The sequence below is a fragment of the Haliotis rufescens genome, unplaced genomic scaffold, assembly GCF_023055435.1.
Source record: "Haliotis rufescens isolate VD_foot unplaced genomic scaffold, xgHalRufe1.0.p SCAF_21, whole genome shotgun sequence".
Lineage (NCBI taxonomy): Eukaryota > Metazoa > Mollusca > Gastropoda > Lepetellida > Haliotidae > Haliotis > Haliotis rufescens.
Genome location: NW_025963902.1, coordinates 909513 through 922627, shown reverse-complemented (window position 1 = coordinate 922627; position 13115 = coordinate 909513). Strand labels below are relative to the sequence as shown.

At 45.4% G+C, this 13115-nt stretch overlaps 2 protein-coding genes across 2 annotated transcripts; both read right to left on the bottom strand.

The window, feature by feature from the left end:
• Nucleotides 1-274: 274 nt before the first annotated feature.
• On the bottom strand, nucleotides 275-2244 carry LOC125382931 (spore wall protein 2-like). The gene is made up of 4 exons (XM_048401298.1): nucleotides 2001-2244; nucleotides 1763-1960; nucleotides 705-1663; nucleotides 275-532 (listed from the first exon to the last, which is right to left on the bottom strand). The coding sequence occupies exons 1-4, from the start codon at nucleotides 2242-2244 to the stop codon at nucleotides 275-277; spliced, it is 1659 nt and encodes a 552-aa protein (XP_048257255.1).
• A 488-nt stretch (nucleotides 2245-2732) lies between these two features.
• LOC124141659 (spore wall protein 2-like) lies at nucleotides 2733-12213 on the bottom strand. Its single transcript, XM_048401297.1, has 4 exons — nucleotides 12064-12213; nucleotides 4066-4502; nucleotides 3136-3214; nucleotides 2733-2819 (listed from the first exon to the last, which is right to left on the bottom strand). Exons 1-4 carry the CDS (start codon nucleotides 12211-12213, stop codon nucleotides 2733-2735), a joined length of 753 nt encoding a protein of 250 aa, XP_048257254.1.
• Nucleotides 12214-13115: the final 902 nt, after the last annotated feature.

The following is a 13115-nucleotide window of genomic DNA, read 5'->3' as shown; positions in this document are numbered from 1 at the left end:
GTAAAAAGACATTTGAATATATTCCCTGGACTGACATTTATCAGAAATAGTCTTGTTTTAATTTCACAAAATTTAAATTAAATCATATTTAAAAGGTCAAAATCAAATAAATGTCATCTCTTTCTCCAAGTAGATCAGCACTAGTAGTGTTGTAATTCTTGCACAAAAACACAGACTCTGCATATGTGGTATTGCAGTTGTTTTTTAAAACGGAGTTCAAGTAGCACAGCCCCACACCTGCTCCTCAAGGTAAACTAATTATTACTTAGACATGTTAAAGTTCATCCTTCGAGTTTTCTTCATTATTTTTCTTTATACTTTCCAACAATGCTTCATCTTCATCCTTTTGCTTCTGTGCTGCTTCCTGCCATTTCTGTAAATCTTCGTCAATCTGCGATTCTGTTTTTTCTTTGTATGGACCATCCTGATGATCAGCAGGAACATACTCTTCTGCATCATTTTTCTTAAAAAATCCCTTTCGTAACAAAAGTTTTGTGCACTCATTCTGAATTAAAGGACTCAGGTCATGTTTCTGAAAAAAAGCAGCAAAAGATTTGAACACATGATCACAAATATTGTACCCTCCATTTTATCAAGGAGTGAGTTGGGTTTAACACTGCTTCTAACAGTATTCCAGTTATATCACGAAGTGTCAGGTTAATGTGGGAGGAAAGCCTGAAGTGATGCAGGTCAAAGACGTGTACCAGATCCAGCCTCCACACCCGACCCAGCCTCCACACCCTCCACACCGGACCCAGCCTCCACACCCTCACCAGACCCAGCCACCACACCCTAATCACCAGACCCACCCTCCACACACCCCACACCGGACCCAGCCTCCACACCAGACCCAGCCTCCACACCCTCATCACCAGACCCAGCCTCCACACCCTCATCACCAGACCCAGCTTCCACACCCTCACACCAGACCCAGCCTCCACACCCTCATCACCAGACCCAGCCTCCACACCCTCATCACCAGACCCAGCCTCCACACCCTCATCACCAGACCCAGCCTCCACACCAGACCCAGCCTCCACACCCTCATCACCAGACCCAGCCTCCACACCAGACCCAGCCTCCACACCCTCCACACCCTCATCACCGGACCCAGCCTCCACACCCTCATCACCAGACCCAGCCTCCACACCCTCCACACCAGACCCAGCCTCCACACCCTCATCACCAGACCCTGCCTCCACACCCTCCACACCAGACCCAGCCTCCACACCAGACCCAGCCTCCACACCCTCATCACCAGACCCAGCCTCCACACCCTCATCACCAGACCCAGCCTCCACACCAGACCCAGCCTCCACACCCTCATCACCAGACCCAGCCTCCACACCAGACCCAGCCTCCACACCCTCCACACCCTCATCACCGGACCCAGCCTCCACACCCTCATCACCAGACCCAGCCTCCACACCCTCCACACCAGACCCAGCCTCCACACCCTCATCACCAGACCCAGCCTCCACACCCTCCACACCCTCATCACCAGACCCAGCCTCCACACCCTCCACACCAGACCCAGCCTCCACACCCTCATCACCAGACCCTGTCTCCACACCCTCATCACCAGACCCAGCCTCCACACCCTCATCACCAGACCCAGCCTCCACACCAGACCCAGCCTCCACACCCTCATCACCAGACCCAGCTTCCACACCCTCATCACCAGACCCTGCCTCCACACCCTCATCACCAGACCCAGCCTCCACACCCTCCACACCCTCATCACCGGACCCAGCCTCCACACCCTCCACACCCTCATCACCAGACCCAGCCTCCACACCAGACCCAGCCTCCACACCAGACCCAGCCTCCACACCCTCATCACCAGACCCAGCCTCCACACCCTCATCACCAGACCCAGCCTCCACACCAGACCCAGCCTCCACACCCTCATCACCAGACCCAGCTTCCACACACTCACACCAGACCCAGCCTCCACACCCTCATCACCAGACCCAGCCTCCACACCCTCATCACCAGACCCAGCCTCCACACCCTCATCACCAGACCCAGCCTCCACACCAGACCCAGCCTCCACACCCTCATCACCAGACCCAGCCTCCACACCCTCATCACCAGACCCTGCCTCCACACCCTCATCACCAGACCCAGCCTCCACACCAGACCCAGCCTCCACACCCTCATCACCAGACCCAGCCTCCACACCCTCATCACCAGACCCAGCCTCCACACCCTCATCACCAGACCCTGCCTCCACACCCTCATCACCAGACCCAGCCTCCACACACCCAGCAAACCGGACCCAGCCTCCACACCCAGCACACCGGACCCAGCCTCCACACCGGACCCAGCCTCCACACCAGACCCTGCCTCCTCACCCTCATCAACAGACCCACCTCCACACCCAGCACACCGGACCCAGCCTCCACACCCAGTACACTGGACCCAGCCTCCACATCCAGCACACCGGACACCACACCCTCATCACTACCCCCAACCCGGACACCACCAACACACCCTCATCACTACCCCCAACCCGGACACCACCAACACACCCTCATCACTACCCCCAACCCGGACACCACCAACACACCCTCATCACTACCCCCAACCTGGACACCACCAACACACCCTCATCACTACCCCCACCCTGGACACCACCAACACACCCTCATCACTACCCCCAACCTGGACACCACCAACACACCCTCATCACTACCCCCAACCCGGACACCACCAACACACCCTCATCACTACCCCCAACCCGGACACCACCAACACACCCTCATCACTACCCCCAACCCGGACACCACCTCCACACCCTCATCACTACCCCCAACCTGGACACCACCAACACACCCTCATCACTACCCCCAACCTGGACACCACCTCCACACCCTCATCACTACCCCCAACCCGGACACCACCAACACACCCTCATCACTACCCCCAACCCGGACACCACCAACACACCCTCATCACTACCCCCAACCTGGACACCACCTCCACACCCTCATCACTACCCCCAACCCGGACACCACCAACACACCCTCATCACTACCCCCAACCTGGACACCACCTCCACACCCTCATCACTACCCCCACCCCACCTCCACACCCTTATCACTACCCCGCCCCGCCACGCCATGTACTCACCTCAACCACCTCATCTTCAGAGTTCAGCAGAAACAGCTCCGGTATGGCACCGTGTACCGTCTCAAACTTAACATTGTGACTTAAAAAGGTCAAGGTCATTAACAAGTTTATTTGTCTTAACATGTACTGTAAACATAAGGAAAACAACTTTGACATTAATTTGCATCCACCATATATGACAGCTTCACCAATGAAAGGGTTAATGTACATCCCAAGCAAAATTAAGATTCTAAAAGAAAGCTTGGATTAGCATGAAAAGAGACATAAATTTCATTTTCTGATAGTGGTTATGGCATACCGGTTACGGTACATCAACATATTGTGAACCAAAAAACACAGGACATCCAGTTAACAATTTTCTGTAAAACATGAAGCAACATTGTTTTTGTCAGTACTTTTTGGAACCAATTTCTTAACAAAATTCAACCCCAGATATCTGAATAATATTACCCAACTTGGTTCACAGATCTACCAACCAAAAAGTTCAAATATGGGGAACAGCATCTTGAGTTTGAGAAACTTTTTCCTTTCCCCCTTCTACTGTTACTTTCAGTAATAAAGATGTTAAGTGTTATCTGCTGTTAAAAAATTATAGTAGATAAAAAACATTTCCTCTGAAAAACATAATAGCCATGAGAAAGGATACAACAGAGGGAGATCTATTCTAATAAACCTCTTGACCTCTGGCAGGCGATTCAGTCGTCATCCAGAACAACTCTGAAAAAAAGGTTTTAGATGTGCAGTTATGTAGTAAATTAGTTCATGAGTTTCATATTTACAGTCAACAACATTCAATAAATACCAGGGCAGGCTGTAAATAATTAAGTATGGCTCGCCAGTGGCTGACATATTCAGAGTTCCAGATGAGAGGATTTGTAAAGTTGCAAAGTAAACCGCCACAACCCAATTGCTTTGGGTTTGCTTACTAACCCGCCCTCCACACCCTCGTCACTGGACCCGCCCTCCACAACCTCGTCAATGGACCCGCCCTCCACACCCTCGTCACTGGACCCGACCTCCTCACCCTCGTCACTGGACCCGCCCTCCACACCCTCGTCGCTGGACCCGCCCTCCTCACTGGACCCGCCCTCCAGACCCTCGTCCCTGAACCCGCCCTCCACACCCTCGTCGCTGAACCCGCCCTGCACACTCTCGTCGCTGAACCCGCCCTGCACATCCTCGTCGCTGAACCCGCCCTGCACACCCTCATCGCTGAACCCGCCCTCCACACCCTCATCGCTGAACCCACCCTGCACACCCTCATCGCTGAACCCACCCTCCACACCCTCATCGCTGAACCCACCCTCCACACCCTCATCGCTGAACCCATCCTCCACACCCTCATCGCTTAACCCGCCCTCCACACCCTAACTTGGATCAGGGCATAAATATATGCACATAAGAAGTCCTCTGAAACAGCATTTGGAGAAATGTTCTGAAAAAGGTTTAATAGTTGGTTTAAAAATACCCCCAAAAATTGATCCAAGGGAGTAAAACTAGATTGAATACCCAAAGAAAACTATCAATACCCAGCAAGTCAACTCAATTTTTCCATGTTTTCTGTTTCATTACTCATGACAAAGACCTGGTGTATTTAAACATGAGTTTGAAACAGAGTGAGCACAAGTGGGAATACAAATGACAACAATATTCAACATGCAACAGAAGCTTAAACAGCTTCAAATTAGCATCAGACATAGTAACGTTACCAGAGGGATTCCTAGCTATGATACTGCTTAGCATACAAGGTATCAGTGACAAATCAATGCTGTATAGTTAAAGCAAAGCAGTCCATGGATACGGTATTACAGTTACCATGGTTACTCTGTAGTGAACAAAATGTCCGATAGCAAAGGAAACAGCCCCAGTTTAGTTAAAACATCCCAAAGACAAGGCAAAAACAACCCCACATAATAAATGTACATTGTCAAACAATCCAAGCATCACAGAAAAGCGTAGCCATTCATTAAATTTCTAACAAACATATACAAATTACTTCAAAGCTCCTTAAAATGCATCTGCATATATACTTTTGAAAAGAACTTTTAAATCTTAACATGTTTTTGTGGTGGACAAGACTAATAACAAGACTTGGTCCAAAACTATTATCCATATTTTTCATGGCATGCTTAAAGGATAACCAGGCAATAGGTATCAAATGGGCTCCATCACATATAGTGTTTGTAACATGTGTTTTAGCAAGTGATACATATTTTTACTATGCAGATCCATATAATGTAGAGTTTGCGACATATGAAATGTAAGACATGTGCATTTTATAAATTATCTAGGCTAATCATCTATGATATCTTATAAACATTTGAAAAATAGAAAAACATGGTTAAATACATAATCTTTAATTTCTATCTTATTAATCATCAGGCTTTTCATAGGCCTATTTGTTTTATGCAGAGCAGGGCAAATATCACCAACCATTGAAACATCAGACTGACAGGTGGTAGTATGTTACTTTCAGTCTCTTTGTATAAGCCGTACAACGATTACTCAGAGTATGCAACAAAAATATAATAATGACATCTACTTTACAAATATTAACATAGAAAACATATATAAAGAACACTATAAGAAATCCGGGTAACGACATAACCGAGATAACTACCAGGATGGAATGTGGCACGGAGACGCCAAGGTAGGATTGATGTGGAATATTTTCTCCGTTTTATTGTTTTCTGTGTTGGGAATCAAGAAAGGAAATGACACTTCACATGTAATACTTCACACTGGCATAAATATTTAATCTTAATATTATCTTATTTTCGTGATAATCAAATGGAGATATATCTTTCAAAAGTTTAATCACAAAAAAAACACACACAAATTTAGACTTTGATTTTGTATCACAATCGACCAGTGTTCTGCAGTGTAGGTGCAAATAAAACGCGTCATCATATTAAATTTCCGAAAATAAATTCCAGGGAGTAAGAATTATACCTTGACAACGCCTCGCATGACATCTTTGTTCGAGACGTCCTCATTGTCAGCATACACAATCGCCAACACCAGCGCACACGTCGACAACCAACTTAACGCAGCCATGTTGTTTACTGAGACCTTCACCTTCTGTATTGACCAATGCTCGCTCTCCATGTATATAGGATTTAGTGTGACCCTTGAACCCAATATCAACCAATCGAAATGGTCCACAACTATCAGTACCTTGTGTTTGTGCGAAACGTTAACGCGGAAGTGATGAATACTTATTATGAACATTTCTTTTGTGTACGGTCATAACGAAAACGTTCCTGATGCATCCTAATTTTCTTTACAACCGGTTTGACTTCTGTAGATAAAATCGTCATATGTTTCTCGTCAAAATAGGCAAAACTAGGTGCACATCTCCACGAACATCATAACATATGTATCCACAAAATAAATGCATTTACCCACCTCCTTTCCCAAATCTCTTACTGATCTGGAGCGCGCTATGTCATGAACATATTTAATTGTTTGTTGTTAAAGCCGCACTCAGCCATCTTTTCGATGCCACTATTCGTTTTTGAAACAGATATCTATTTCAAAGCCCCAAAGAAATTGGCTTCACACATTGTACCCATGTCGGGAATCGTACCCGGGTCTTCGTATTTCCGAGTAGTGCCCCGAGTAGGAGAGCGGGACTTACATTATTCTGACACGAATTTGTAAACTCAATAGGATAAACTCGTGGATATTAAAATCACTTTGCTTCCCACACTTTAATAAACAGTAGGTTGTATGCCGTGATGTCTCAAAACTATTGTTCACATTGTCTGTATAACCAACAAAGCACTGTCGAAATGTGTCTGGATTCTAAACACATAAAATGACGCGTTGAAGGTCAAAACAAGTTTAGGATTGTGTTTAACAGCTAAATTTGGGAAAACACCAATACTCTTGTGTGTCTCTGTTATTTAAAATTACGTTTTCGCAGCGATTCATTATAAAACGTTCAGTAAAGTTCCCCAGCTCCTAAACACAATACAACTTGCACACACACGAGACATAACAAAACCATGCGCATATAATTATGGATACTAATATTTAACACAGTTAAAGGTAACAACAGCATATTTTTCTCGTGTTTAATAGTAATATTACATACAAAATGTGTTTCTTATAATAATGTAATTTATTGTTCATGGCAATGTGCTTAACATCTCGCTCAAACGCAGCAGTTTTACCTGGCGTCAATAAATCCATACGAGGTAGACAACAGGTGTGGCTGTCGTTTCAAACGGCGGATGTTGCAACGTAACATATGTCCATGTCGGCTGTAATTATATAAAGAAATAAGCCGACAGAGATCAAACACAGCAATTGTTTCAGAACAACTTGTCAAATTATGATGGTGAAACGTCAGCAATAACCCCGAAAGTTTCTATTCTGGGATATTCCTTCAGGCCCTTGTCATAACATTCCGTAGCAAGCCACATAGGCGTTTTTCATATGCAAATGACGAAACGGTTGTAGAAACGCAGTCTAGTTCTCATTTGCCACGTACACACGAACGCACGCACGCGCTAGCTCACTCACTCCGGAGCGTTGTGTAGATTGGTCATACCATCAAAATGACTTGTAGTGTAATACCCTTTGTAATTTTTGGGTCTAACCAATTTTCAAGTGTATACTTTCTTTACACTGTTTACATCATTTTCTTGATACATGATCTGAGTTTTGTCAACCTTGAAAGTGAGTGAGTGAGTGAGAATGGTTTTACGCCGCTTTTAGTAATATTCCAGCAACATCACGGCGGGGGACACCAATATGGGCTTCACACATTGTACCCATGTGGGCAATCGAAACCGGGCCTTCGTTTTGACGGGCGAACGCTTTAACCCACTAGACTACCCCATCGCCCCCCAACGTGAAAGGGTATTTCAAAAGTACAATGTTTTATTAAACAAGGAATTTTCAAATTAAAATGATCATGTGTGGAAAAATACAGTTTGTGTATTGCACCTGATGCTTGGCAAAAGAGTGAGGGAGGATGGTTTGACGCCGCTTTTAGCAATATTCAAACAATATCACTGCGAGGGACACCAGAAATGAGTTTCACACATTGTACCATGTCGGGAATCGAACCCGGATCATCGGCTTGACGAGCGAACGCTTTAACCACTAGGCTACCCGACCGATCCCGTAAGATACAGCTAAAGTGGGGATCGGGTGGTCAGATTCGGTGATGTGGCTGCCTGCAGGTCATCGCTCCAGATGATGTGGGTCGCTGATCAGGTTTTCAGTCAGTTGTTTATCTGGTCCAGATTCGATTATTTCCTTGTCGCCGTTATACAGCTGAAATATTGCTATATGCGGCATTAATCAACATTCTTTCACGCTGGCACATGAGGTTCGTGAATAATGTTCCTAGCACCATATGTTTTAGTTGGAGGTAAAAGGAGATGGGTGGTCACAATGACTACAGAATCAGGCAACTACATTGCCGAGCAAAAGAAAGTATACATCCATGTTTGATGTTGGCTACAGACCCGCGAAGATTAGGGTAGGACAGGTCTTCAACCACCCATGCTTGTCGTAAGAGACGACTAACGGTATCGGGTGGTCAGGCTCGCTGACTTGGTTGATGCATGTCATCGTATGCCAATTGCGTGGATCGATGCTCATGATGTCAATCACTGGATTGTCTGGTCCAGACTCGATTATTTACAGACAGCTGTCATATAGCTGAAATATTGCTGATAGTTTGTTTGTTGGTTGTTTGTTTAACGATGCAAACTAATGATGGCTACAAATGAAACAAACAGGAACTGTTTATTCGATGGTGATGTACTTGGTACGGGTTTCACAGTTGTGTTCTGGACCTTAAAGATGCAGTGTTTTACATGAAGGTATGTGAGACTTATGTTTTGCTATCATCAAGACCTGGACCCACTTGCACAAAGAGATCTTAGCGCTAAGATGATCGTAACTCCCATACTTTAACATAGGCTTACACTAGTTTTATCGCTAAGATCGCTTTGTACAAGTGGGTCCTGTACTCTCACCTGCTGAGTGCTTGTATGACCCCTTACACCGACTATAGATGGCATGTAATTCAGAATGTCGTCACGACCTCGCACGCGCGTGTAGCTTGATTGATTGGAACATATATTTTTGACTATAACGAACTTGACAAACAGCATAACAATGGGATTGGGAAAAGATAATTAATTGTACGAGTACACAATATGTCGTTACACAATGACACTACATTCATGAATACAATAATAATCGGTTATAATCAGTAACTTTGTGTGATTAATGTTTAATCGCGAAACATATACATCTTACATGCAGTTTAACTGATGTATTGAACATCTGTTCATGAATAGACACCTCTTCAATTTATCGTTTGGGAATATACCGTAGTTCCTCTTCTGTGAGAAGGATTATGTTAGGCACACTGTGGCTCGAAGAAATGGCCGTTTGTATCACGAGGTTCAATCAAGATGTTATGCTGGGGACGTATGCACAAAGGGCATTCCATTGTGACGTGTTTCGGTCACGTGTTACTTCAGGTCGTCCAGCCTTCAGGTATGACTTGATGTTTATCCCGCACAGTTCACTAAACTAAGTCCTGTTTGATATAATGGAGGACGGATTTTTGCTTACCATTTGGCTTGATTGGAAATAAAAATATATTTGTGTAGATGGGTATTTTTTAATGTTTCGCTTCAAATGTTTCGCTTCTGTCCTTTTAATAGGAGAATTACATGCTTATTCTGCTATTATTTTGTAAAGTGCAGGATGTTTTGTATTCTTACAGTAAAATGTGTGCCTTTACATACTAGAAATCTTTGTTTTCTTTATAAGAAGTTTGCAGAGCTTTGCAGTGACCAGAGACAACATGAATGCCAATATTTTTCACCTTGTATTATTCTAAAGTTTATATTTGTATTTTTTCTTTTTTTTTCTATTTTTTTTTCGAACCCATCAAAGATGGAGAGGTCGACTTGAAGTATTCTAATATACTTTCTGATTGCAATCTTTGGCCCCCGTCTGTTGAATCCGTTAACTCCGAAAATAAGAATGTCGCCGATGTCGCGCCCTTCCGAAACAATACGAAAGGAATTAAGAGTCCAGTCTCTACTGTGGGTCGTCTTCAACAACAGTAATCTGGACCAGTTCTAAGTGAATTAAACAAGGAAGATCCTTGGGTCTTAATGGAGAAAATACGGTACATCTATCGATTGTATTAAACACAGCTATTGCAGACAGTTGTATTGAATCCTTTGACCTGTTTAGCGGATGCTACCGGTAGGGCAGGGCATGTTTACCCTTTTCGCGAACACCTGGTGTCATCACTTATTTTTCAATGGTCCATTTCTATAATTCCACAGCTATTTTGCCCTTTACGCCATATGGAATTAGTTTCGGGAAAAAATCAACACTGGTTATTCTCTTGCTCTGGTGTTTTATTTAATTGATACCATGTATATATATTGATACCCTACCGTTCTACAGTCCTTCTTTATATATATATGACGCTATTGAAGGCAACTGTGTCGACAATGAACTTGTAGTGTGTCTGACAATATTTTGGTGACATTTCAGATAACTTTTGAAAATGAAATTTCTTACCCCACCATTGTTTACCTTGAACTTACATTACCTGTGATTGCACAAATTCATTCAAACTGTGATTGATCAATCATTTGTTACCCCTCCCTAGATTATATTATAATTCACAACAAAACCTCTTCTTGTTATTTTTTTATCGATCATGGAACTCGACCTATACTTTCTTTTGCCGCCCAGTTTACTTCTTAATTATCGAGCTGCAGTAAGACTCATGAGATCCACTGTTATAGTTATTTAAGGTCTTCCTTCATAAAAGGAAACATCTTTCTGAAAATAATGGAAGGTTTCAATGCTACGCGACAGTGTGCTCGCTTTCATCTTGAACGGGGGATTTTTTCAAGTAGCGATAGAATATTTAATGATCCTTCTTCAACCAACACATTTCATTGGTGCAGCAGACAAAAACGTTTCGAGTCCTAAACCTTGTCGGAGGCCTTGTCCACGTGATAACCCTGTCCACATGCTGACGAGATAAGGATGTCATGTGTAAGATGACTACACACCTTGCTCCATCCTCCCCCATAACAGAGTGGGATGCTGAGATATATACTTACGGAAAGAAGTAACTGTGCTTCATATAAAGTGGCGTAAATGTCATGTTATTAGAAATGACAACATAATATTTGGTCATTCGCCTGATGAATGGTTTATCATAACAAATTCATTGACAAAGCCCATGCCTGGTATCAAACAAAGGGTGGTGCAACAACTCAATCACCAATGTCAATATCGGGTGCGACCACCATTTGTGTTGATACAGGCGAGGCAGCAAATGATTGAAAACAGCCTGGGAGATATTGTTCCAAATGTCAACCAAAGATTTCTTATCTGAGCTTGCGTTATTGGCTGGTTCTGGTCCTGTCGTAGGCGTCCTCCATCTCATCCCAGACAGTTCTGTTGGGGAGAGGTTTTGAAAAGAGCCGTCCAGGCAGTTCAGCAATGTTATACGCTGCCTCAAAAAATCTGTTACAACACATGCAACATGTGACCGGCAATATGCTGCTGCAATGTGACGCTACATCCCTGCATTTCGAACGATGTCATCCTGGTAGTGTACGCCGTTCACATGGCCAATAACAACAGTGAGTTGTGTACACCATGAGTCGTGATGTGATTACACCCCATACCATTACACTGCCACCCTCAAACTGACGACGAACAGTATACTGTCCCAGTCTTGTCTTCTGAACCTCAGATATTGTCTATACCAAGATAGGCGTGCCTGATGGTGACGTGGAAGCAAATTTGGGCATATTGCTTGATGTCGAGGCCAGGTGTTGTGCTCCCTCAACTGGCTGTCACTAATTGGTCTCAACCCAGGAATTTCCCGACAAAACATGTTGTTAAACTCACATTCCTAATAGATCTGGTGCTGCTGGCGTGACTGAATCGGGTGGTGTCTTGCGCCTGGGTGTGCTTACTGACGTCTGTACCGGCGGTCGGCCGTGTGGTTCCGGTCTGCGTCGTGGGCTTGCTGTCGGAGGCAGGTAGCTGCGGTGTCATGACGGGTGCTGGTACAGTGATGTGGGTTGCTATGTCGTCATAGATTGATCGGGGTGGCGGCTTGTCGTTGTGAACTGGGCTGAACTGGCTCCTCCCGTGGTGCGCAGGAATTTCCTATTCCGAAGTGTGACTCTGCCAGAGCCGCCAATCTTGATCGCGTATTGGTGGTGTTGGCGTACCTCTACGTTACTGTCCCATTTGTTGGGGTGGGGTAGTATGACTACTCTGTCCTTGTATAGGATCACTGCGTCTGTTGATGTAATGTTCTCGCGGTACTGGTGAAAGTCTCGAATTGTCTTCGGCATCGCGATCTTCGAGTCGGGAATGCCGTCCACTGCCATTTCCTCCAACATGTGCATATCGCTGTCGCTGCTGATGGCCTCCCTGACGCAGTCCCATGTCACTGATCGCAATAATTTGAGGCCCGCGGCGCACCAAGCCAGGTTGTCCATCACTACGTCGTCGTCGTCGTCGTCGTCGTCGTCGTCGTCTTCAGGCTCGGCTCGGCATAGGAGAGATAGGACGATGGTGTGCGTGCTGGGTGGGGATTGGGTTACTATGGCAGCATTGTCATCCGGAAGGTTCATGAGTGATTGTCGCTTGGTGCCAACCCGCCTACGTGACATGGCATCTGCCGCCTCGTTCTTCATGCCCGGGATATGTATGATGCGGAAGCGATAACGCAGGGTTTTCTCCTTGAGGTTCCTGAGGCGGGGGTTGGGTATGTCATCAAGTGCTCTGCCCGCAAGAAGTTTCAGCAGTGGCTTGTGGTCTACCGCTACGATCAAGTTCTCGCAGCCCAGCACGAAATAGCGCGCCTTGTTCAGGCGTCTGCGACTGCGAGAGCCTCGCCCTCTATGGGCGCGTATCTGGATTATGCCACGTGTGTGAATCTGCTGCCA

Bases quoted from the DNA above. Each gene is read 5' to 3' on its own strand.
- LOC125382931 (XM_048401298.1), bottom strand. From the start codon at position 2,244: ATGAGGGTGTGGAGGCAGGGTCTGGTGATGAGGGTGTGGAGGCTGGGT. The intron at 1,664-1,762 runs GTGTGGAGGCTG...AGGGTGTGGAAG, and splicing joins TGGTGATGAGGGTGTGGAGG to CTGGGTCTGGTGATGAGGGT. The intron at 533-704 runs GTACACGTCTTT...GCTTTTTTTCAG, and splicing joins GGGTGTGGAGGCTGGATCTG to AAACATGACCTGAGTCCTTT.
- LOC124141659 (XM_048401297.1), bottom strand. From the start codon at position 12,213: ATGACACCGCAGCTACCTGCCTCCGACAGCAAGCCCACGACGCAGACC. The intron at 4,503-12,063 runs GTGAGTTTAACA...GATCCAAGTTAG, and splicing joins GCACCAGATCTATTAGGAAT to GGTGTGGAGGGCGGGTTAAG. The intron at 2,820-3,135 runs GTGAGTACATGG...GGTGGTGTCCAG, and splicing joins CTGAAGATGAGGTGGTTGAG to GTTGGGGGTAGTGATGAGGG.